Genomic DNA, 25,706 nt, shown 5'->3' with positions numbered 1-25,706 from the left:
TAATATACATAAAATAGATAAGCAACAAGGAACTGTATAGCACAGGGAACTATATTCAATATCTTATAATAACCTATAATGAAAAATAATCTCTATCTATATGTATATACAGATATGTAACTGTATCACTTTGCTACATACCTGAAGCACAATATTGTAAATTAACTATATTTCAATTCTATTTTTTGTTTTTAAAATTTTTTTGTGTGTGTCTTTTTAGGGCCACACCCATGGCATATGGAGTTTCCCAGGCTAGGGGTCAAATCAGCGCTGCAGCTGCCAGCCTAGGACACAGCCACAGCAATGTGGGATCTGGGCCGTGTCTTCGACCTACACCACAGTTTATAGCAATGCTGCATCCTTAATCCACTGAGTGAGGTCAGGGATCAAACCCATGTCCTCATGGATTCTAGGCCGATTTGTTTCTGCTGAGCCATGATGGGAACTCCCAACTATACTTCAATTTTAAAAGTGCTTCACACACATAAACACTTTTGTACATAGTTTTTATCATTTGTGAAAAGTGGAATAACCACCACCCCTGTCCTGCCTGTTCTATTAAGCACTGTGCAAATGTTGACTTTCAGCCCACAGGCAATGGGTGAGGATGGATTGCAGTTTTAGGAAGCTAAACACTAGGAGAGTCTAGTCCATTATGCAATTGTAAATGAATTGCTGCTTTTACCCTTAGGAAATCCCAGCGTGGTCAATGTAAACGCATCCACCTAAGACTTGTTCAAGAGCAGCACTTTTAAATTTACTGAAAACTGCTTTCCAAGTACTTAACTTTAAAGCTAACAATATAGGTTGGTGATTAATAAATTAAGGTTGTTACATTAACATGGATAGATTTTTTTTTTTTTGAGAAGACTTTATGGCCTGGATTCTTTTCCATTTTAGTTTAGTAGATGCTGACATGTGTTGATCCCAAGCATTGGGGTACCTAATGCTTTTCTGCATTCTGACCCAAAAGAGATGAGTTCAGAGCACTCCTGGGCTTGGGTATAAACATAAAGGCAGGGAATCTGACCTCTAAAGATGTATTTTTCTCTCATGAATGGCAAATATAAGTGAGTTCTTTCTGAATTATTTTTTATATAGGGTTCCCAGGATTTAAGCTTTATCCTATTGAATTTGAGAAATAGTGCTTTTGTTTTTTCCCCCTGCAATGCTGTTGCAGTTCACCAAATAATAATCTCCAGATTGGATTACTGTAAGTACTGGAAATCGGCACACCCCTCCAACCATGGAACAATTTGAGCACAAGTCTCTTTACTTGGCTTTAACTGCAATAGGTATTAAAATAGTTACACATCTGATGTAAACATGAGTAAAGCCAGATATAGAAGTTCCTCTAGACTTCTTCCAAGAAATTTCTTCCCCTCCTGATCAGTTTTGACCCCTCTCACTGTTATCCCTCCTCAGTTAGTCTGAGAACTCCTTGTAGCCTGGAATGTGCTTTTGAATGTTCTGGTTTTCCATTCAGATGCGTACAGCTCAATAGTACCCTGCATATAACCAGGGGTCCATAAATGGTTTTTGAGTGAATTTATTTAGTCTTTAGAACAATGGCTTTTGTAGTAAAATTTCAGATGAAGGCTTCTAATTAAGAGTGGTTTCGTTCTCCTGAATAATAAGATTAGAAGGTGTTTTCTTTCTTTCTGGCAGAATGAAATCTGCCTGTCCTGGTGAGAGCTTAGGAAATGTGTAATTGATGTATTTTTGAAATGCTGCCCTTGTTTCTTGTAACTCCTCCTCCAGGAAATCTTTCCAATTTGTCATAATTCCCAGTTGCTTCGCTATGGTCAGCAGCTCCCCCTGAGTGTTAACCAGTTTATCCATCACATTCCCAAGCTTGGCCTGGTGTGTCTTCTCAGCTTCTTGAAGCACTTCCTGAACCTCTTCCTGCTTCTGCCGCTGAGCCATGCTATAGTAGATGTTTATTTCATGTTCTTTTTCCTTTATCATTTGGCTCACAGTCTTCTTCTGATCCTTCATAACTGTGACACCAGCACTCAAAAGTTCTTCCATGGCCTCTCTACAAAAAAGAATATGGGTTTAATATCAATAGTTAGATGGATTAACCACAAGAGACAAAAAGATGTGGTCTTTCACCACAGAAGTAGAAGGAACTATGGCATTGTTTGCATGAGTCACCAGGTCCAAGACAGGCTGACAGAGAGGAGCTTTTGCATTAGATGTTAATCAAAAAACATTTTTTCAGCACAGGGAAGGAGCACCCAGACTTTTCCACTGCGGGCTAGGGCGAGGCCACTAGTCTAGTGCCCAATACTAACTTTAGGGACCTGAGTCTACCATGGTCAGAAACATAAGGAGGCAGAGTTCTAAAAATGAAGAAGTAGGGTCAGAGTTCCAAAGCCCTAGAGGAAGTATTTCTATCAACCCAGCTACTTACCTTTAGCCCAAGGGGAGGAGACTTACTCACAGGTCGAATTTAGCTCCAAATCTTGATTCCATCTGAGCAATACTCTAGGATAGCCATCTCAACCTTTTTGGTCTCAAGACCACTTTTTGCTCTTAAAATGACCAAGAAACTCAAAGAACTTTTGTTTATATGGGTTATATCTAGTGACCCTAACAGTTTTAGAAGAGTCAAACATTTAAGAAACATTGATAAATTCATGTGAAGTATCAAGAAATCCATGAAATGTCAACATATAAAACCTACCTTGTATGAAAAATATATGTTCTACATGAAAAAAAAATTTCCGGGAATTCCTGTTGTAGCTCAGTGTAAACGAATTCGACTAACAACCATAAGGATGTGGGTTCTATCCCTGGCTTTGCTCAGTAGGTCAGAGATCTGGCATGGCCATGAGCTGTGGTATAGGTCACAGACATGGCTCGGATCTGACATTGCTATGGGTGTGGTGTAGGCCAGTGGCTATAGATCCGATTCGACCCCTAACCTGGGAACATCCATGTGCCACAGTTGCAGCCCTAAAAAGACAAAAAAAAAAAAAATTTTTTTTTGGTGAGAAAAGTGGCATTGTTTTACTTTTGGGGCAAAACTATTGTCTGGCTAGGGGAAAAAAAGCTAGATTTTCATATTGTTTCAATCTCTTCAGATATCACTCATCATAAAACCCTGGAAAACACTACAATATACTCATGAGATAATGAAAGTAGAAAGGCAACTCACATCTTAGTATTATTTAGAAAATAACTTTTTTTTTTTTTGTCTTTTTGCCTTTTCTAGGGCCGCCCCTGTGGCATATGGAGGTTCCCAGGCTAGGGGTCCAATTGGAGCTGTAGCCACTGGCCTACACCAGAGCCACAGCAACGTGGGATCTGAGCTGTGTCTGCGACCTACACCACAGTTCACGGCAACGCCAGATCCTTAACCCACTGAGCAAGGCCAGGGACCGAACCTGCAACCTCATGGTTCCTAGTCAGATTCATTAACCACTGTGCCATGATGGGAATTCCAAGAAAATAACTTTTAATACGTATACTCTACTAGGAGTTCCCATCGTGGCTCAGCAGTTAACAAACCTGACTGATATCCATGAGGACTCAGGTTTGATCCCTGGCCTTGCTCAGCGGGTTAAGGATCCGGCATTGCCGTGAGCTGTGGTGTAGGTTGAAGATGTGGCTTGGATCCCATATTGTTGTGGCTGTGGTATAGGCTGGTGGCTACAGCTCCCAATGGACCCCCTAGCTTGGGAACCTCCATGTGCCTCAGGTGTGGCCCTAAAAAGGCAAAAAACCACATGTACACTTCTATATATACAATCAATAATCAATAAAGACCCAGTGTATAACACAGGAAACTCTACTTAATATTACATAAAAGCCTATCTGGGAAAAAGATCTGAAGAAGAATGGATATATGTATATGTATAACTGAATCACTCTGCCCTATACCTAAAACTAACACAACATTGTAAATCAACTATACTCCAATATAAAGCAAAAATTAAATAAAATTAAAAAAAAAAAAGAAAAAAGGAGTTCCCATTGTGGCTTAGCAGGATAAAGACCTGATGTAGTCTCCACAAGGATGCAGGTTTGATCTCTGGCCTCAATCAATGAGTCAAGGATCTGGTGTAGGTCACAGATATCGCTAAGATCCAGTGTTGCTATGGCAGTGGTGTAGACCACAGCTGCAGCTCTGATTTAACCCCTAGCCCAGGAATGTCCATATGCCAAAGATGTGGATCTACAAAGAAAAAAGAAGAAAAACACAGCTTTGACCTTGGGGACCCCTGAAAGGGTCTCAGGGACTCTGAGAGGTCCTGGTATCACATTTTGAGAACCCTAGTTAAATGAATTTACAGGCCTCTGTTTATCAATAAATTAATTTATAGCAGCCAATCACAGTAAATTCTCACCATGTGCCCTGCAGGTTGATGAGTATTCAATGATTCCTCAAACAAGTCTAAGAGGCAGTTCTGTTATTAGGCCTATTTTACAGATGTGGAAACTGAGGTTCAGAGAGGTCAAGTAACTTGCTCAATTTCATTTAATGAAAAAAAGTGGCAAAATAAGCACTGTAATGCAGACAGTCTGAGTCCAGGGCAAAGGTTCTTGGCCACTGGGATACACCTCTGGTGGATGTCTCTCATTACCTAGCTTGAACAGAACCTCTCGAGACTGAAGAATTTAAAAAAACCTACAAATGATGAATTCTAGTATTTATAGTTGTTACTAAAAACCCTCCCCTCTCTGCCTCCTAGTCTAATACAATTCTTTCCAAGACTCACCACCTCCTGACCCCAGCTTCTGTCCTCCAAGATGCAAATCTCTCACTGCCTCAGATTCCTTCAACTTGACTTTCAAACCTGACAGACTTCCCCAACCTGGAGGTAAACATCATCTATCCTTTGCTTCTCTAGCTGCTATGCCATTTTCCTCAATCCTTTTCCCACCAACTGGGGTATGTCCATCATCAATAACAAGCATTAACATTTACTGAGCACTTATTGGGTCCCAGGGACGGTGCTAAGCATTTTACATGCACTCTATCTCATTTAATTTTCACCCACGGAAGCCAGCACTATTTTTATTTGTTTATGTTCATTATTTCCATGCAGCAGGTGAGGAAAAATGAGGCTTAGAGAGATGTAGTTATTGAGCAAATGGGAGAGTTTCTGCCCTTCAACAGAAAACATGACCTGCTTCAATAGTATGAGAGATCACTATACATTTTTCATCAGGAGGGCAACACAGTGAAAATAACATTTTAGAATCATTATTCTGATAATATCAGGTAAATCAAATCTGAGTTGGATGAAGTAGAAACCAATTCGTACTGTTTCGCAATAGTGAGTATAAATGATTGGGGTCTAAATTAATGATGAAAGAGAAAGGGATAAAAAGAGGGAGAGAAAGGGAAGAATCATAGAAATATTACAAAGTCACGGGTGCCAGAATTCATTATTGGTGGATTTAGGGGCTGTAGAAAGAAGAAGAATCAAAACCAACTTCCTGATTCTTAGCCTGGGTCACAGAAGAATAGAGGCATAGACAGGGTTCAGAAGGTGCATCTATGCACAGCCTCAGGATTCAGGCTGATGTTTTATAAAACCCTCAAGATGTTGGTGAGATTGTGTAGATGATCATCAGAGGCCGGGGGGCTTAGAGCAGAAGGAACTAGAAGGAGTTTCCTTGAGCCAGCCTTGAATCCCCAAGAAAGTAACTATACCCTTTCTCCAGAACCACGGCTCCATCATAAGCAGGTCTCCTTGGCTTTCTCTGGACCCACACAGAGGAGGTGTCCAGCTATGCGGCTGAATAGAAGGCTCCACTGGAGCTGATCTCAAGTACATCTGCTCAAAGTGTAGCTCAGATAACACTAGCTCTCACCCTTTAAACTTCTTACTACCAAAATCTGTTCTTGCTGAAAATGTAGCTGAGCGGGACCCTATGGGGCCCTCCTTGAGCAGACCCCCCACATATCCTTTGCCCGACTCTTATCTGTAGAAAAACTTTAGCCTCCTAAGCCTTCCCCAAGTTTCAAAGAGTAAATTTAACCAGAGAAGTGAGAAAATGCAGAGTGAAGACAGTCAAGCAAGACAAAATAATAATACTTTAGCCATTAAACAAAGACAAGGACCTTTAGGTCCCCTTTAGGGCTATAGATAATATTCTGAGCCATGTCCTTCGAGCTGTCCTGCAGATGCTGAAACCCCCACCAGGTCGAAAAATTAACTGTATGCTGCCCACAAGCACAAAGACCTCAGACCAGATGGAACCAGAAGGTTGATGATGGTGACTCCCAGTTCCTCACCACCAGCCAATCAGAAGACTGTCCTCTAGCTGATCACATTCCTCACAACCCCACCCCCCTCGCTCACCCTGTCTTTATTTTATTTTATTAAATTTTTTTTCCTTTTTTTTCCTTTTTTTTTTTTTTGTCTTTTTGCCTTTTCGAGGGTCGCTTCCCACGGCATATGGAGATTCCCAGGCTAGGGGTCAAATCAATCGGAGCTGTAGCCACCAGCCTACGCCAGAGCCACAGCAACGCAGGACACCATCTGCGTCTGCCACCTACACTACAGCTCACGGCAACGCCAGATCTTTAACCCACTGAGCATGGCCAGGGATCAAACCCACAACCTCATGGTTCCTGGTCGGATTCGTTAACCACTGCGCCACGACAGGAGCTCCTTATTTTTTTTTATTTACATTTTTTTATTACTCAAATGAATTTATCACATCTATGATCACCCTGTCTTTAAAGAACCTTTCCCTGAAAGCCTTTGGGGAGTATGGGCCTTTCAAGCACTAGCTACCGAGACTTCTTGCTTGATGCCCTGCAAAACACCTTGCACTTTCCTTCACCACGACCCAGAGTCAGTGGATTGGCTTTACTGGGTAGGGGGCAAGCGGACTCAGTTTGGACTGGTAACAAAAGGATGGAGTATTTTTTGGAATGTCCATTCCAACTTCTCCCAGTTATTTTTCCAGTGTTGGTACAGTAAAAACCAATGCTTCATTTCTTCATAGGCAATTCCTAATTATGAAGGGATCTGTTCCCCAAATTTATTTGCATATCAAATATCTGGAGCAACACTGAATATAGAGCATTTGCTGGGTGAGCCCACAATGAGCTATTGATCCATTTTTCTCTTGAACTACAGGGCTCTCTCAGCACTATTTTAATCAGCCATCAGCATTGTGTTTATAAGGAAAATGGATTCTGATGTTCTGCCTGAGACACTGCGAGCCTATTGCACCTGCTCTGTAGAAGAAGCCTATTATACCCAAGCTGGGGCTGTAGCATCGTACAGGTGGGCAGGGGGTGGGGTTGGGGTGTATCTCCAGAGGCCCACCTCCAGCAGTGAGTTTATATCTCTGGGGTATTAATACTCTCAACCTTCCCCAGGCTCCCTCTCATTAACTACCCTCCCCACCTGCCCCCCACCTCTTCCCTCCATGTGTCTGCTCATGCTGTCCCCCTCTCCTTTCAGTCTTCTACAAATGGGCCCTCCTCTCGCTCTCTAAGGCCCAACCAGGACTAATTTCCTCCAAGAAACCCACCTTGCCACACAGCCCCACACTCTTTGCTTAATCTTTCCAGGGCTGAGAATTCCTCCAGCAGCCATGAGTTCCTTATACACGTCACTCTAGGCTTGCTCACATGGGGCAGCCATGCTTCAGATACTTCACATGATGTTGAGGAAAGGGCCTTATTCCTCTGTGCCCCAGCTCAGGACCACATCCCCAGAAGGCACTGGATGAGCTCTGGTGAAGTGAGCAGGGTAGCAGAATGGAAAGTCACAAGCTTGGGCATCAAACAGACCAGAGTTCCAGCTGGACCCTGTCACTTCCTTTCCACGTGTCCTTGGGAAGTTGCTTAGACTCTAAGATTCAAAGTGTTCATTTGACGATATGGAGGATGCCTGAACTCCCCCAGGCAGGGGTGTGAGGATGCAATGAGAAGCACACCAAGGGCCCTTGTGTGTGCTGGTGTGGAGTAAAGGGTGGCTGACCTCAGGAGGTACAGCCGTGACCACACATATTCCTGAGCATTCCCTTCAGCCTGGGGCTAGAAAACACTCAGCACCTTTCCAAGCAAAGATGTTTATTTCTTTTTTCTTTTTTAAGAAAGAAAGAGAGCTTTCTTTACTTTAAGAGAAAGAGCACAGCGTCTCCTAGATAGTCTGTTTGGAATTTAAACACCTCAATCCACAAAAAAAAAAAAAAGGTTTTCTGTGCATTTAACAAACTTGTCATGTCAACGTTCTGAATCCTGAAGTCTTGAGTAAAAGTTTATAGCCAAACAAGAGATCCACAGTGGAATTCTAAACAGTGCTCCTCCTCCATATGCTAGTTTCTGCAAATGCTCTAAAGAACACTGGAATTTAGCAATGTCTAGAAATAAGACCTGGTGTGCTGCAGGGTGGGTTCAGCTGACTGGGTCAAATTTGAACCTTTTGATAACTATTTAAAGAATGCCTGATGTTCCCTAGTGGTTTAGCAGGTTAAGGATCTGGGATTGTCACTGCTGTGGCGTGGGTTTGATCCCTGGCTTGGGAAATTCTGCATGCCATGGGAGAGGCAAAAAAACCCAAAAACCAACAATGCCCACAACGTGCCAGGGTCTCTTCCAGGGACTCATCAATGAACAAAAGAGACATTCTGGATGGAGACACTTAAATAACAGGCATGGCAGTTCCCTAATATTTAGTCAACTGGTTCAGTGAAAGATGGCCATTGAAAAATCTTCCTTTTGAATACCAAGGAGGAAAGGACCAAAGGGGACAGAAACAAAAGAGTGAAGGAGGGAGCAGGAGGCTGCAGGTGCATGTGAGGAGAGGACAGACAGAGTGCTGCAGATGGAAGGTGGGGAGCAGAGGGAAGAAGAACCACCTTCCACTGCTTTGGACCATAAATCACTCAGGGGTTACTGCCTTCCCTAACTTCCTCCTCTAGCTCACAAGGACATACAGCCTATGTAACAAAGGAAGTCCTGCCTAAAGAGCCACAGCTGCAGCCTTCATCCTTATTTATTTGTATCTCTTACAGGATTTTACCTTTTTTTTTTTTTTTGGCTTTTTAGGGCTGCAGGTGCAGCATATGGAAGTTTCCAGGCTAGGGGTCGAATCAGAGCTGCAGCTGCAGGCCTTAGCCACAGACACAGCAATGCCAGATCTGAGCTGAGTCTGCGACCTGCCCCACAGCTCATGGCAATGCAAGGTCCTTAACCTACTGAGCGAGGCCAGGGATCAAACCTGCATCTTCATGGATACCAGTTGGGTTTTGTACCGCTGAGCCACAGCAGGAACTCCCCAGGATTTTACTTTTGGGCCTGTCCTAAACAGTTCGAACGAGGACAGTTTTACCCACTGATTATATACAGAGTTGTTAACTCAAGAAGCAAAGCAAGAGACAAGTCCTGGACTAGGAGGCCAAACATAGAGCTTTCTATCTTAAATCTGCTGCTTGTGCAGTCACTGAACACCTAGAAAGTGAGGTTTTTCTCTTGGTCCTGATAATCACTAAGGCTCCTGACTGCTGTTCTACTAAATGGGTCAATTCCATCAAATGTTCATTACATGTATAAAATGGTTACTCTGGTATTTTTCACACATGTATATATGATCTGATTTATGTAAAAATTATTTGAGACAATGCACACGTAGAAGGCTGTAAATACATCAAAAGGGCATGGAAGGATACAGACCTCATTCTTTTTTTTTTTTTGTCTTTTTGCCATTTCTTGGGCCGCTCCCGTGGCATGTGGAGATTCCCAGGCTAGGGGTCTAATCATAGCTGTAGCCGCCAGCCTACGCCAGAGCTGCAGCAACTCAGGATCCGAGCCGCGTCTGCGACCTACACCACAGCTCACAGCAATGCCAGATCCTTAACCCACTGAGCAAGGCCAGGGATCAAACCCGCAACCTCATGGTTCCTAGTCGGATGGATAGGAACTCCAGACCCCATTCTTTAAATGATGGTCCATGGGAGACAGGGAGAGGGTAGGAAGCAGTGAGTTGAGACTTAGCAGTTTTTGCTCATGCTATAATTCCCTAATGTCAGCTTCATTAACAGAATTATGACTTGTATAATAAGAAAAAGACCAAAAGTAACACATCCATGATAGTGTGCAATATGGGCTGACTCCCTCTCCTCACCTAAAACTGGAGATACAGAATGAAAGACAATTTTTAGGACAGTAGTTACACCCGAAGAGAGGTAGGAAATGTGATTGAGGAAGAACACATGGGGCTTCAGAATCGTCAGCAGTTTTCAATTCCTTCCGACCTCTGGTAGGGCCTTGAGCATTCATGTTGTTATTTTTCTTTCATCCACACACACACTCATATACCCATACACACACAGAGCCTTTTTTTTTTTTTTTCCGTATTTTGTCTGTGACCTACACCACAGCTCACGGCAACGCCGGATCCTTAACCCACTGAGCGAGGCCAAGGATCGAACCTGCAACCTCATGGTTCCTAGTCGGATTCGTTAACCACTGAGCCACAATGGGAAATCCATTTTTTTTTTTTAAATGACTGCGCTAACAGTCATTTCCGGGGCCAGGAACTGAATCCCAGCCGGAGCTGAGACCTATGCTGGATCCTGTAACCCACTGCACCAGGCTGGGGATGGAATCTGCCTTCCATAGCGACCTGAGCCGCTGCAGTTGGATTCTTAACCCACTGCGCCATGGTGAGAACTTCACCCCCACCCCCACATTCTGCAGTAATATTATACATCGTGGTCTATGTTTGATACATTCCATAATAAAAATGCAAAAACACAGAGACTGGGGATGATCTCCCTATGTGCCTCAGCCTCGTGCTTCTCCCCAAGTTGATTTTGAGAAGTAAGATGTCGCTTTGCAGGGGTGCCCCCTGGGTACCTCCTCTGGGCCTGGATGGCCTCCTGAGCCTTGCGCCTCTCCTCTGCCCGGGCTTCCTCCACGGCCTGGACCTTCTCGCGGTGGCACTCCATCATGACCCTCTGGATCCTGTGGACCATGCGCTGCTCGGCGGCCAGGCGCTCGCGCTGCAGCTCGTCCTCCATGTTTTGATGCAACTCGATCTTGGTTTTAGCTGCCATGTCCTTAAGCAACAGGAATACTAGGTTTAGATGTTACAGGTTTGATGTTTAAAAAAGAACATTAAGAAGTTATTCCAGTCATGATTCTTCTACCCGATGGAATGTGCACCAGTGAGAGCTGATGATTTAAAACAAGTGTATCACCTGAAACTAGCACAATTTCGTAAGTCAATTATACTCCAATAAAATTTATTTTTAAAAATAAATAAATAAGAGTTCCCTTTGTGGTGCAGCGGAAATGAACCCAACTAGGAACAATGAGGTTGGCCTCCGTCAGTGGGTTAAGGATCCGGTACCGCCCTGAGCTATGGTGTAGGTCACAGACACAGCTCGGATCTGGCATGGCTGTGTCTGTGGCTGTGACTGGCAGCTGTAACTCTGATTAGACCCATTACCTGGGAACTTCTGTATGCCGTAGGTGTGGCCCTAAAAAGCAAAAATAAATAAATAAATACAAATAAGAGTATATAAAAATGAAGCAAGGTTTCCCTTGTAGTGCAGCAGGTTAGGGATCTGGCATTGTCACTGCAGTGGCTTAGCTCATGCTGTGGTGCAGGTTCCCTGGTTGGTATTTTCCATGTCCTGGGCATGGTCAAAAAAAAGAAGCAGACTCACAGATAGATCAAATTAGTGGTTACCAGTGAAGAGAAGGAAGGGGGAGGGGTACGATAGAGGTAGGGGAGAGAAAGGGTTATTGTGGAATATTATGAAATTATGTGTATGAAACTTGAAAAAATTGTAAAGCACTATAGAATTTAAAGAAGCTTTCATTCAATTAAAAAATAATTTTTTAAAGTAAAGGGATACAAAAAAATTGCAAAAAAAACCCCACAACTCAGAATGGAATATCCATATCATGGAATATTACGTGGTTATTGAAAATGGGAAAAAGTGTGTACTCTATGCAAAAGCTTCATTATAATGATGCTAGGTAAAACCAGAAACAAACTAAAAAGCATAAGTATGTATATAGACAATATTGAAAAGGAACATGCAAAAAGAAAAGTAATTGGGTGGAGTTCCCGTCGTGGCGCAGTGGACTCGAATCTGACTAGGAACCATGAGGCTGCGGGTTCGATCCCTGGCCTCACTCAGTGGGTTAAGGATCTGGTGTTGCCGTAAGTTGTGGTTTAGGTTGCAGACATGGCTTGGATCCTGTGTTGCTGTGGCTGTGGTGTAGGCCAGCTGCTACGATTAGATCCCCTAGCCTGGGAACCTCCATATGCCTCATGAGCGGCCAGAAAGAAAGAAAGAAAGAAAAAGAAAGAAAGAAAAGAAAAAGTAATTGGGTTATGGATATATTTTTCTTGACTGTCCAAACATTCTGCTGTGCCCTATCATCTTTATCCACGATTAGAGATAGAGACAGGAGTCAGTCCTGGAAAATAGCAGAGACAGTGATTCTGAGGGTTTCCAGGCTAGGAAAGCTCCAAACTCAGGCAGCAAGAAAGGGCCCAGGAGGCAGTCACAGGAGCCCACCCACGAGTCCCCACTGTCCTTCTCAACTGTTCCAGCCTCCTTGGCATGGAGGAGACAGGAACATGGGCTCCACTGCTCCAGGGTAGGACCAGTGGTGCCTTCAGCCACGTAAAGAGAAGAGGCACTTGTCAAACCTTATGAGGGAAACAGGCTTCCAAGAAAAGCCTTTTCTCCCTGGAAATGCCACTGACTGCACAGTGCAGCACTGGGCCCAACGAGACAAGTAGGAGGTTGGATGCCCTGTCCTCAGGACTCACTGCCTTGCAGAGGAGACTAAAACCTCATCCTGCAACCAGTGTTTAAACAGGAATGCAGGCCAGAAGGGAGAGGCAATTAATTCCATATGGGGGTTTCAAAACTTTCATTTAAAAGCGAATGGGGAGTTTCTGTCATGGCTCAGTGGTTAACGAATCCGACTAGGAACCATGGGGTTGTGGGTTCGATCCCTGGCCTCGCTCAGTGGGTTAAGGATCCGGTGTTGCTGTGAGCTGTAGTGTAGGTCGCAGGTGCGGCTCAGATCCTGTGTTTCTGTGGCTCTGGTGAAGTCCGGCAGCTATAGCTTTGATTAGACCCCTAGCCTGGGAACCTCCATATGCCGCAGGTGTGGCCCTAGAAAATAAAAAAAAAAAAAAAAAAAAAAAAAAAAAAGTAAATGGGTATCTCTATGGATAAGGAGAGAACATTAAGAAACTAAGTTATTTCTGGAGTTCCCTTGAGGAACACTGGGTTAAGGATCTGCTGTTATCAATGCAGCAGCTCAGGTCACTGCTGTGGCACAGGTTTGGTCCCTGGCCTGGGAACTTTCACATGCTGCAGGTGTAGCAAAAACAAAAACAAAAAAACAGAAACTAAGTTATTTTAGAGTGAATCAGTAGAAATACTAGGAAGAGAAAGCAGGATTCTCTGCTGGCTGTGATGTTGGGGTCTTTCCAGAGATTCATCAGACTGCGAGTCTTATAAAACAGTACAATGGAGTCCCCTCTGTTCCTGACTCACTGCCTCCCCCCTACGCCTCACCCCGCCCTGCTTGTCTCCCAGAGACAAGCACTGAGCAGGGACTGGAGAGGTTCTGCTCTGAGTAATGAGCCTGAGCCTCTAGCTCGTAGTCAGAGGTCATCATTCACCATTTTCACTTCTTAGGGATTATCTCTGAGTTGCCTAGTATATTTTCAGTAACTGAGATTGCCAAATGGCTGAGCCTTAGATAGATGAAATGTTATCATGATACATTTCTATTTGAATCTCGGGAATTGAAAAATGACACCCCTGCCCTTTATTTTGACTGGGTCCTGAACTAGGATTCAGAGAATTAAACCCTGGCCCCTTTTAACACAATGACTTAGTAAAAGCTAAATCATTTTATTGGCTCACATGGCATGTCTAATACATATGTAAAGCTACAAAAAGAATTCAATGAGCTACTGTTTGGCAGTGTTCTTATTCAATGGAACGTCTTCCAGTTAAATTACTTTTCCTGAAATGCATCTGGAGCGAATTGACCCCTATTTTGAGATAAAAGACAGCCTCATGAAATCCATTATCTTTACTATGCAGATGCTAGGCGGACATTTATTACACAGTGTCTCCCTCGGGAGACATTTCTCTCAGGCATCACACGTGGGAAGATCTGAGCCCCCTGAGTACCTGATTTGTGACCTTATGGACATGGTGATTTGTGGCATTTTCCTCTTTGCACTGACTGCCAAAAAGCTCAAGGCCCAGCTTTGCTAACGGCACAAGACCTTGTGGCATACATACATTTTAAAATTTTCTTCTTTTTCTTTTTTTTTTTCTTCTTCTTAGGGCCAGACCCGTGGCATATGGAAGTTCTCAGGCTAGGGGGTTGAATCGAAGCTGCAGCCCGGCACCACAGCCAAAGCGACTCAGGATCTGAGCTGCATCTGTGACCTATGCTAGATCCTTAACCCACTGAGTAAGGTCAGTGATCAAACCCACATCCTCACAGACACCATGTCAGGTTCTTAACCTGCTAAGCCACAACAGAAACTCTTATTTTTAAGTTTTAGATCACATCTGACTTCATTATACTTCCTACTCTCATTTTCCCTTAGCTTCCATTTTGTCATTTACTTTATTTATTTATTTATTTTTGTCTTTTGTCCTTTTTTTAGGGCCACAATCGTGGCATATGGAGGTTCCCAGGCTAAAGGTCTAGTTGGAGCTGTAGCCCCGGCCTACGCCAGAGCCACAGCAACACCAGATCCGAGCTGTGTCTGTGACCTACACCACAGTTCATGGCAACGCCAGTTCCTTAACCCACTGAGCAGGGCCAGGAATCAAACCTGCAACCTCATGGTTCCTAGTTGGATTCGTTAACTACTGAGCCACAACGGGAACTCCTTATCCCAAATTCTTAACATCACAGAAGAGTAATACCTGGTGATCTCTGTGCATCAGAATGTAATGCTGTTTGCTTCTAGGAGGGTTTGGTTTTCTGCTCTCTATATTGATAATCTCAAATTTTTTTTTTTTTTTTTTTTGCTTTTTAGGGCCGCATCTGCAGCATATGGAGGTTCCGAGGCTAGGGGTCTAATCCAAACTACATCTGACAGCCTACACCACAGCCACAGCAACACCAGATCCAAGTTGCATCTGCGACCTACACCACAGCTCACGGCAATGACAGATCCTTAACCCACTGAGCAAGGCCAGGGATTGAACCCGTACCTCATGGTTCCTAGTCGGATTCATTTCCACTGCACCACGACGGGAACTCCAATAATCTCAAATTTTATTTATGTGTGAAAATCACATGGGCTGCTGGTTAAAAACACTGGCGGTGACTCTGTAAGGCAAGTGGGGCCTAGGAATCTGCAGGCAAGTAGCCTCTAAAGCAGGTGGTTCAGAGACACCCACTGAGAAGCAGTATGTCCATGTCCAGGTATCCGACAACTGAAACAAGCCTGCATGTCCCTCTTAGACAAATCATTCCTTCATTATACAAAAAAAAGTCACCAAGACTTTTTTAGAATAATTTAGAAAGGTCAACCTCCCTCTAACTTTTCCCCTTTACATTTTCTTGGTACTTCTTCTATTTTAACAGTATGTGTATCAACTCTACGCAAAGACTCTATGGGGTACAATCAGATTACTTACAGCAAGACTAGGATGTGAGCTCCTAGAAAGAGGCATCATATCTAAGTTACCCTTTCACCGTCACAACCTAATGCCACGAGTGATATTTACAATGTGTATCCTCTGGGGAGTTCCCTAATGGCTCAGCTGGTTAAGAATCTGGTGTTGTTACTGCTATGGTGCGGGTTCAGTCCCTGGCCTGGGAACTTCCAAATGCCATAGGCACAGCCAAAAGAATAAAATAAAAATAAAATAAAATAAAATGTATACACTGGGCAGGATCCTAGAGCTTCACACCCGTGTAAATGGCTGCCCCTTGTAAGGGGAGGTCCAGGGTGATGAAGGTATTAGGGGGCTTGGGGAATAGCTATTTATCAACTGATAGAGAAGGATTCACTATTCAAGAACCAGTGCAGCCATCCATCCTGGTACCCGTTAGCTAAGCAGCAGCTTGTCTGGACATGTTATAAATGGTCCTCACTTTTTTTTTTTTTTTTTTTGTCTTTTTGCCATTTTCTTGGGCTGCTTTCGTGGCATATGGAGATTCCCAGGCTAGGGGTCGAATTGGAGCTGTAGCCACCAGCCTATGCCAGAGCCACAGCAACTTGGGATCCCAGCCATGTCTGCAACCTACACCACAGCTCAAAGCAACACCAGATCGTTAACCCACTGAGCAAGGCCAGGGATCGAACCCGCAACCTCATGGACCACCACAGCCAACCCCTCAGGGGCCATGGCCACTGGAGCCAGGCAGGGAGCTCCCCCAACTCTTTAGGGGCCCTGGGGGTGGAGCTCCTTTCCCTGCCTGCATGCTTCTGAGGACAACAGTCCATTTAATCTCACCTAGTATAGATCTGATAAATGGCAGGTGCTCATCGCCAAAACAATGGATAAATGGGCCTATGATCCCCTAACTGTTGGTTATGTTCTTATGAAATTAGGCCAAACCTGGGGCCAAACTTCTGCCACTTTCCCTCCAGCCTCTGCCTATGAATCAGCACACCTGCATGGCCTCCTGTCCTGTCCCTCCAGTGGCCCACATGTGCCAACAGTTCTGTATCCTTTTCCTTTGAGCAGATTTTGTGCTGAACTGTGTAAGGAACTCCTGAATCTCTGTTTACACAGTGTACTAATTACCCAAAGTCACGTACTTGAACAAGTTCAGAAAGAGTTCCCCTCAGTGTGTGACCTCTGCTCCTGCAGAAAATACTTGAGAAACAACTCAGGGTACCTCCTGGCACCACAGTAAATGCAAATCTAGGAAAAAGGATGCAATCAGAGAGTCCAGGAGGAGGGAGAGAAGAGCCTTCTTCCTCTGCTCAGCGCCTGATTTCACACTTACAAAGTCAAGGCACCATGCTAGCCCCAGGACGAAGGTGGTAGCAAGACAGATATGCCCATAAGGAGGCTGCAGGCCTGTGGCGATCAGACACCTGTGATCAGGCCTGTGGCAAGTCACCCTCCAATCTATTTCCTTACACCAGTGCTGGGTGGTGACTTCTGTGAAAGAGGACTAAGTACCAAGTGTATGGGCGGCTGGGCGGAGCTGACCCATGGGTAAGGCTTCCCTTGGCTAGTGATGTTTGATGAAGTGCAGGAAAAACACTCTGGCAAAGCCTTTGAAGTGGGAAAGAGTGGGACCCAGAAGTTTGGGGACTTGGGTCCTTTACGTTTGAGGACCCAGAAGAAGGGCAGTGAGAGCAGGAGAGCCGGGACCAGAGATGTGGGGTGGGGCAGGCAGGAGTGGCTCCTTCATGCCTGGGAGCCTCATGAAGGTTGGCGTCACTGTGTCAAAGGGATTCCCCTGCACCTGGCATCTCTTCTATGAAAACCCTGGACCTCCCAACCAACCTAGAGACACCTAGATTGCACATATGATGGGTTTTTTTTTTTCTCCCATTCCCTTGCCAGAGTTTTTTGTTTTTTGTTTTTTTTACTAATTTAACTACATCCAAATAAATAAAAAACAAATGATAAGCAAGCCACTGTAAAAACCTGCAAGTCTTTTTGATGATGTTCTTTCAAAATCTGAATTTTCATTTTGTGCATGTCATTTGCTTCATCGAGGGCTTTCTTCACTGCTTGTCTCTGACGTTCATCAGCCTTTGAAAGAAAGAGTTCATTTAGTTATCAATATACATCAAATTTTCATGTTTAATGACAATTAGTGCCAACCATGAGGCCCCTGATTACTGGCTCTGTTCCCATTTCAAACATCCCACAGCAAACTGGCTGCCTCAGCCAGAGATGCCCTCACACAGCCCAACCCAGGCCAGTGTCATTGTTTCAGGAATTGCTAAAGAGAGCTTTACTGCAGTCTGCTGGGTTGTCTTTTTTTCTTTGGCACTTTATTTCTTGCTTGATTGACTATCAAAGTAATGTATGCTCATCACAGGAAATCTGGAAAATATGGGGAAGTGGAAAAATACACAAAGGTAGAAATTGCTGAGAAGGGGGACTGAGTACCATCCCCAATCCCCTGCATCAGGGTCTTCAGAAAGAGGCTTCATTATCCTATTTGACAAGAAGGCCCAGAACATTAGGTGTATTTAAATTGAATTGACATCATACACAGAAGCATTTCCTTGTAAAGGGTATATGATAATGGTTCACAATTTAAATGTTATTATTGTTTTGTTTTTCTTATTCAGCTGCCCCAGCAGTATAGGGAAGTTCCCAGGTCAGGGATGGAATCCAAGCCGGAGCTGCCACCTACGCTACAGCTGCAGCAATGCTGCATCCTTAACCCAGTGTGCTGAGCGGGGGTCGAACCAGCACTTCCACAGAGACAAGCCAGATCACTAACCCACTGGGCCACAGCAGGAACTCTAAATGTTATTACTGTTGATGAGGATAAATGACTATAAAATTTTTATATATATTACCCTTTGCCCTGGAGCATTTTGTACTTTCAAAGTACTTTTATACCAAGCTTTTGCTGGGACTAATACTCAGCAAATCCAACACTCTTTGCTGTGATGTTTATTTATAGAGAAACTGAGAAGTAGTGTTCTAGCACTGTGGCTCTCAATCCTCTTAAGGAAGCCATGTATGGCATTCTGTCTCTGGAATAAGTGGGGGCTGGAGGATTGAGATTTGGCTTTGGTTAAGTGACTGGGGATCTGACTGTGAGCCCCAATACACTCAAATCACCCTCATGGCCCTCAGCAGTCATGTGGACAAGGTGTCAAGCTTGGACTTTGGAACAAAGGGGAGTCAGCTATGATGCAGGATTTAGAAAAAAACAGGCACTTAAGGGCATTAACACACTGCACAAATACATGGTCTACATATTAAATATTAAGCACTAATAAACAATTATCAACAGGTCTTTTTTTTTTTTAAGTTTAATCCATGAGAATAGAGGAAGCCAGAGTCATCCACACATCGGAGCAATATAGTAGGAAGCTCCTGCTTCTCATTAAGCACCTACTGTGTGCCAGGCATTGCACATTATTTCATTGAACTCCCAGCCATCCTTCAGTGGTATTACTGTTCTTCTTTTATATTTGAAGAAGCCAAGACCATTAAAGAAAGGCCTTGACCAAGGGCCCACAGATAGCCAGCATTCAAAGTCAGTTCTGCCTTGACTATGCTCTTTCGGACAAACCTCCAAAGTGAAAGAACTGCAGAGATGCATTCAGGTTGATCTCCAACTTCTTTTACCTTTGCCCAAATGTCAGCTTCTGCTTTTGCAATCCGTTCTTTGAGGACAGCTTCCTGAAACTGCTCTTCCTTATTCAGAATATCTGTCCCAATATCTATGTATGTGGAGAGGGAAAAAAAATCACAGATATGCGCAGTCTGTTTCTTGGCTCTCCTTTTCACTGTTATCTAGTTGTTTATTAGAGTTCTCTAAGAAATATATCCTTTCAGGAAATGTCCATCTTTAAAAATACAAATGAAAGCACTAAGTTCTTTCCCACCTGATTAGAAGGGAACCCGCAGCCCCTGGCTGGAGTCAGCTCCCTTCATCACACCCAGTCCACAAGGAGGCAACTGGAGGAGTAAAATGGCAGAAAGGAGCCCCTTCCACAACCCCAGAGCAGAATGGCGAGTGAATATTCAAGCAACATTAGCACATGGTCCAGCACCTCTCTGGGTATAGGTAGCAGTGACCTCCACCAGGAAAGTGGGAGCAGAAGGCTTCCTTCAATACACTGTATGCCTTTCTAGGGAGTAGGTCTTCCCAGGTTTAGCTGCTTCAGTTGTGGAGTGAGATCAGGGGTAGGAGTTTACTGCTTCTCTGTCAATGCTCTCACTTTCAAATTACAATATTCTCATAATAATGCCCTCTCCACCTAGACCAAAAAAAAAAAAAAAATACCTAAAGAAGTTCGAGGACCACAAAATATTGGAGAACTGGGGACTGAGCTGGCCCGGGAGCCCAGCCCTGAGCTCACTGAGCTGGGTCCAGGGCTTTCTTCATCTTCTCCTGCCAGAGTAGGTTGTTAGAGGTGTCCTGTATGGGGACACTGAAATCACACACAGTGATCTTTCTCTCCAATTCAGACCATTACTGTCCTTATCCTTTATTCCATTCAGTGCTCACATCTTAGATAGGAATTGTTACTCATTCCAGTGATTAGGTCTTAATGATCAATGTCCTAAAATTCCAAAGCACATCTCAGGCTAAACTGTATCTCTCATGGTGCCTCACTGGCAATAAACACAGATAGGACACTGGGGACATATGTGTTTGTCTGACCAGCACCTCTTCTCTCCCTCTGGTAACAGGATCCATTTTCCTTAAGATAGCCCCTCTCTCACCTGTTCTGGGACTGTCAACTGCAGCACCCAACCTGCCTGGCCCATCACTTTATCCCCATCCTCCAGGGACCATGGTTGGGCACACACCCGAGCCTGGCCAACCAGGTTCTTCTCCGGAATTTTATGTAAGGCTGTCAAGAGCACATAGCTCTTTTGTCTCTAAGGTTTCTAAGCTGGAGGCAGTACATGATTAGAGCTGTTTGGAACCATTTCCACTCCTTTCTCGGCTGCTGGAGTAAGCCTAGCTGCAGCAGTAAACAATTAGGCCAACTCAGTATGACAGCAAGTGTGGACAGACTGCTGCCAGACCACCTTGGGATTCTCTATGAAAAAGAGTTGAGAAATTCCCTTTTATATATAGTCAAGTCTGAGCTGTCTTTCTGTTACCAGCAACTGAAAATATATGTTTGGTGGCACTGATGAAGAGACTTTGCTACTAGATTATCAGTGAGTCTAAAAACAAGGCAGTGAATACGATGACAGGAGTGGGCATACACTGCACAGGCTCAACACTGTGCAGAGATAATTCACTGTGCACCGTGAAAGATCTAGGAAGAAATGTGATTGCAATGCGTTGAGATTTATAAAAATGTGATACAAATGTAGGCTACTATTACCTTTTTATACTTAAGTCCCAGTTTTTTATATTAGTTGTTCTCACTCTGATTGTACAATAGGATCCCTGCATAGCTTTTTAAAAATGCACATGCTGAAAAAGGTACAAAATAGTAATATAAAGAACAACATGGGGAGTTCCCACTGTGGCTCAGTGGGTTAAGGACATGACACAGTGTCTGTGAGAGTTTGGGTTTGACCCCAGGCCTCATTCAGTCGGATAAGGATCCAGCATCTCAGTGTAGGTTACAGATGCCACTCAGATCCTGCTTTGTTGTGGCTGTGGCTGGCAGCTGCAGCTCCGATTTGACCTCTAGTCCAGGAACTTCTATATGCCTGAGTGGGGCCCTAATAACAAACAAACAAACAAACAAAAAACTTGGATGGGTCTCAAGGGAGTTATGCTGAGTGAAAAAAAGCCAATTTCAAAGCATTACATACTGCATGATTCTATTTATATACCATTCTCAAATGGCTGTATTTAGAGTGATGGAGAACAGATTAACAGTTGCCAGGGGTTCGAGTTAAGGGGTATTAAGAGGTAATATGAGGAAGTTTCTTTGTGGTTAAAAAAAAAACAACAAAAAACAAAACAGTTCTATGTCCTGGTTGCAGTGATGGTTACATGAGTCTATACATGATAAATTTCATAAAACTAACCTCCAAAGGAAAAAGTGCATATAAAGTCTGCACCTGAATTAATAGTATTTCTCCATCACCAATTTCCTGGCTTTGATGATGTACCAGCATAATGTAAGATATCAATGAGAGAAGCTAGATGGGAATTCTCTCTTCTACTTTTTTTTTTCTTTTTTCGGACACCCCCATGGCATATGGAAATTCCTGGGCCAGGAATCAAAACTGGGCACGATCTGCAACCTATGCCACAGCTGTAGCAATGCTGGATCCTTAATCCACTGCACTGGGCTGGAGATAAAACTGGCACCTCTGGGAGTTTCTGTTGTGGCTCAACAGATTAAGAACCTGACTAGTATCCATGAGGATTTGTGTTCGATCTGTGGCCCCAATCAGTGGGCTAATGATCCAGCGTTGGCAAAGCTATGCCTTGGATGCAGCTTGGATCTGGCGTTGCTGTGGCTGTAGGGTAGGCGGACAGCTCCAGCTCCAATTTGTCCCCTAGCTTGGGAACCTCCATATGCTGCAGGTTTGGCCCTAAAAAGACAAAGAAAAAAAAAAAAATCCTGGTGCCGCCACAGAGACAAGTTGGATCATCAACCCCATGGCAGGAACTCCTTTCTGTTCTATTTTTAAAACTTGTTAGTATTCAATTATTTCCAAATAAAAAGCTATTATAATACATGAAAAATATTTAAATTAAAAAAACCCCACATGCTAAAGCCTGATTCTGAAGTTTCTAGTTAAGTGGATCTGTGTGGATTAGTATTAAATCCAATGAGTCTCTGTTAGGATTTAAAAGTTCTGTGGTACACTGCCCCATGCAACACTCATCAGCATTTATACACACATTTCAACCTGCTTTAATTTATCCACTTAAAGTTTAACTTCAGATATCCTAGAAGGCATAAGGGATCAATCAATAAAAGCATATCAAGAATGGATATCCACTGTTCTGGGTGTCAAAAGTCAAATCATTACATACAGATCATAATTAACAAGTTACATTAAACAGTTACTAAAAGTTAATATCAGTAATCAGTTTCTGTACTGATATTTTTAGAGGGTGATTCCAATTTGATTCCCCCTACATTTTAGCATTTTTTCAAAACACTCTCCATTCTCAAGCTTCTTACATTTTTAAAGATCAGGAGTAATATCTAACCACCATTTTAACATATTAAAGGGAGAGGATCCAACAAGTATTTTGAGAGTCCTTAGGGAAACACCTGTAAGGCTTAAAGTCAGACTGAAAAACCTGACGGGGATAAGGAGAGAAGGAAACCCGTAATTACAATTTGATTTGCTCATTACAAGTATTTATACGGAGGGAAGGAATAAATTAAGAGTTTGGGATTAACAGATACACACTACTTTTTTTTTTTTTTTTTTTTTTTTGCATCTTCTAGGGCCGCTCCCGCGGCATATGGAGATTCCCAGGCTAGGGGTCTAATCAGAGCTGTAGCTGCTGGCCTATGCCAGAGCCACAGCAATGCGGGATCTGAGCTGCGTCTACGACCTACACAGCTCATGGCAAAGCTGGATCCTTAAACCACTGAGCAAGGCCAGGGATCGAACCCACAACCTCATGGTTCCTAGTCAGATTCGTTAACCACTGAGCCACAATGGGAACTCCAATACACACTACTTTATATCAGAGAAACAACAAGGACCTACTGTTTAGCACAGGGAACTATATTCAGTATCTTATAATAATCTATAATGGAAAAGAATCTAAAAAATAAAAATGTATATATATAAACTGAATCAATTTGTTGTATACCTGAAATATGACAAATCAACTATACTTCAAAAAATTTAATATAAAAAGATTTAAAAGAGAAAAAAAAGAAGTGGATATATAGTACCTATTCTCATGTTATCTGTATCTATTTTTATGTCACCAGCTACTAATAAAGAATATAGTCTTTCACCCATTTATTAAGTGTTACTTAGAGTTACTTCCTCTCCCAGGTGAATGGTGGGTGCCCAAGTATAGGCAAACGCGAAAAGAACTCCCAGTTACTATTATGTGGCTTTAGCCTAGGTACAAATATTTCATTAAAGCCTCAAAACAAACATACAAAATAAGTATTAACATCCTTATTTACATATAAGGAGACAGACTGAGAGTTGTCCAAGGCATAAAACTGTTAAGTGGAGAAGCTCAATTTCAACCCATAGTCTTCTCATGCCAAACAGACACCCTGCAGGACAAGCAGCTTTGATCAGGAGAGCGGATAGAAGTCTACAGAACAGGAAGAATGATATATATGCCATGAACATTAGAACAAAGGAAAACAGCAAAGTCACTTACCCAGTATGTCCTTGTGAGTGTAAAAGCGTGTCTTAAATGGCTTGTATTCATGGATCCGCTTGAAGGTTTCCCCAAATGGGGCTGGTGGAATTATTTTATTACAAACAGCACAGCAAACAAAGCTTGTGTAATTTGGATTTCCGATCATAATTAAACTGAAGATGTCTTTTACTATGTACAGTTAAAACACTCTTAGGATTAAAAAAAGTTTTTAAAAAAGCTAGAAGTTTGAGAAAGCTGGAAGAGGTTCAAGGTTTGAGGATGATGCTAGAGGCTTATAAGGAATACATGATTTGCCATGATTAGGTAGTGGCTATGCACCTAATGGTAAAGAAAGTTACTGAAAGCCTCTGCCATAGAAGATCTGGGCACTGAATTTGGAGTTGCTCCCTCCTGGACTCTAGATTAAATTGCTAACTTACCTAGCAACTGTTGCTAGGTAAGACAAGCTTTGCTCATAAAAGCAACCAGAAATCATGACAAAAGGGAGCATGATACAGCTGTTCATTCCCCAGATACTTTCTGTATTAGTTTCCTATTGATGCTATAACAAACTAGCACATATTTAGTGGCTTAAAACAACACAAACTCATTCACTTGCAGTTCTGAAGGTGAGAAGTCCAAAATGAGTCTTATGGGACAAAAATTAAGGTGTCAGCCTGCTGGTTCCTTTCAGAGGCTCCAGGGAGTTCCTGTTTCCTTGTCTTTTCCAGCTTCCAGAGGCCACTCACATTGGTTGGCCCAGGAGCTCACATCAACATAGCCTTTTCTCCTCCTGTTTGCATGGTGATGTTGCCTCCCTCTTATAAGAACCTTTATGATTACATCAGGCCCCAAACATAATAAAGGATAATCTCCCCATCTCAAAGTCCTTAATTTAATCACATCAGTCAAGTCTCTTTGCCATATAATGTAACATATTCACAGGTTCAAGGGATGAGGATCCAAGCTCTCTGGGGTGGTGTGGGGGCAGGGGATGTTATTCAACCTACCATACTTTCTGTTAAGTGGTTTTCAAAATCACAGTTAACTAAATTGTTGTTCTTGTTTTAAAATGTAAAGTCCTGCATCTCAAGGACCCCCTTGGTGCCTGGCAAACTGGGACAGATTGTTTATTCTAGGCAAGATAAAGCACTACAACAATAAATAACTTCACTGTTTCCATCAGGAAATTCTTAAGAACAATTAATCAACTGAACTGCTTGCTCCTTTGGGCAAAGAGTTCTTCTATCAGAAAAGATTACTTCCCTGGGCAAAGAGGTCCCTTGCTGCTCGTCAACAGTTTTCTTATCAAGACTTGCTTTAAGACCTAATCTACCTTACTAAGTTTGCCCAGTCTTAACCAGACTTCTGCACTGGAAAGCATTCCTTCTACCACTTGAGCTCAAACTCCAAAATGCTACAAATATCTTGACCTGAACATCCCCTTCCTAGACAACTTCGTCAAACTGGTATATTCCCTTGAAGAATGAATGAAAGCATCAACACACAGCCATGCAGACTTTGACGCTGCACACAGAATGCCTGAGCTATATAACTTGTAACCAGCCCACATACAGTAACACAGTTAGGTTACCTGTTTCTAAAATTCCATGTGATTCTGCCCTTGCACTATTTTTCACAGCTGTGTGCCTTGCTGAATCTACTGCTACTCTGGTTCATTCACACAAGTGTCATGTGGCTTAAGGCTACCCTCTGTCCAGTTCCTGCTACCCTTCTTTGCTGCAGTAATTTCTATTTTGGCCACACTCGCTGC

The 25,706-nt window shown here is 43.2% G+C and overlaps 1 protein-coding gene across 3 annotated transcripts; it reads right to left on the bottom strand.

The window, feature by feature from the left end:
- Nucleotides 1-1,043: 1,043 nt before the first annotated feature.
- Nucleotides 1,044-24,733, bottom strand: C1H6orf163 (chromosome 1 C6orf163 homolog). 3 transcript variants are annotated; one of them, XM_003121282.5, is made up of 5 exons: nucleotides 23,951-24,733; nucleotides 19,279-19,373; nucleotides 17,608-17,715; nucleotides 10,838-11,040; nucleotides 1,044-2,038 (listed from the first exon to the last, which is right to left on the bottom strand). In XM_003121282.5, the coding sequence occupies exons 1-5, from the start codon at nucleotides 24,096-24,098 to the stop codon at nucleotides 1,603-1,605; spliced, it is 990 nt and encodes a 329-aa protein (XP_003121330.1). In that variant the 5' UTR covers nucleotides 24,099-24,733; the 3' UTR covers nucleotides 1,044-1,602. The 3 variants fall into 3 exon arrangements, with proteins under 3 accessions (XP_003121330.1, XP_084815843.1, XP_084815839.1); XM_084959717.1 differs by having other exon boundaries at nucleotides 19,223-19,373; nucleotides 23,951-24,329; XM_084959713.1 differs by lacking the exon at nucleotides 23,951-24,733 and having other exon boundaries at nucleotides 19,223-22,071.
- Between the last annotated feature and the right edge of the window lie 973 nt (nucleotides 24,734-25,706).

Source organism: Sus scrofa, chromosome 1 (assembly GCF_054392235.1).
Source record: "Sus scrofa isolate SSC_HxYL_T2T_F1_AM1 chromosome 1, Sscrofa_HxYL_maternal_Yorkshire_Landrace_v2.0, whole genome shotgun sequence".
Taxonomy (NCBI): Eukaryota; Metazoa; Chordata; class Mammalia; order Artiodactyla; family Suidae; genus Sus; species Sus scrofa.
Note: the sequence above shows the minus strand (reverse complement) of the source record. Positions and strands in the feature narration are given on the sequence as shown.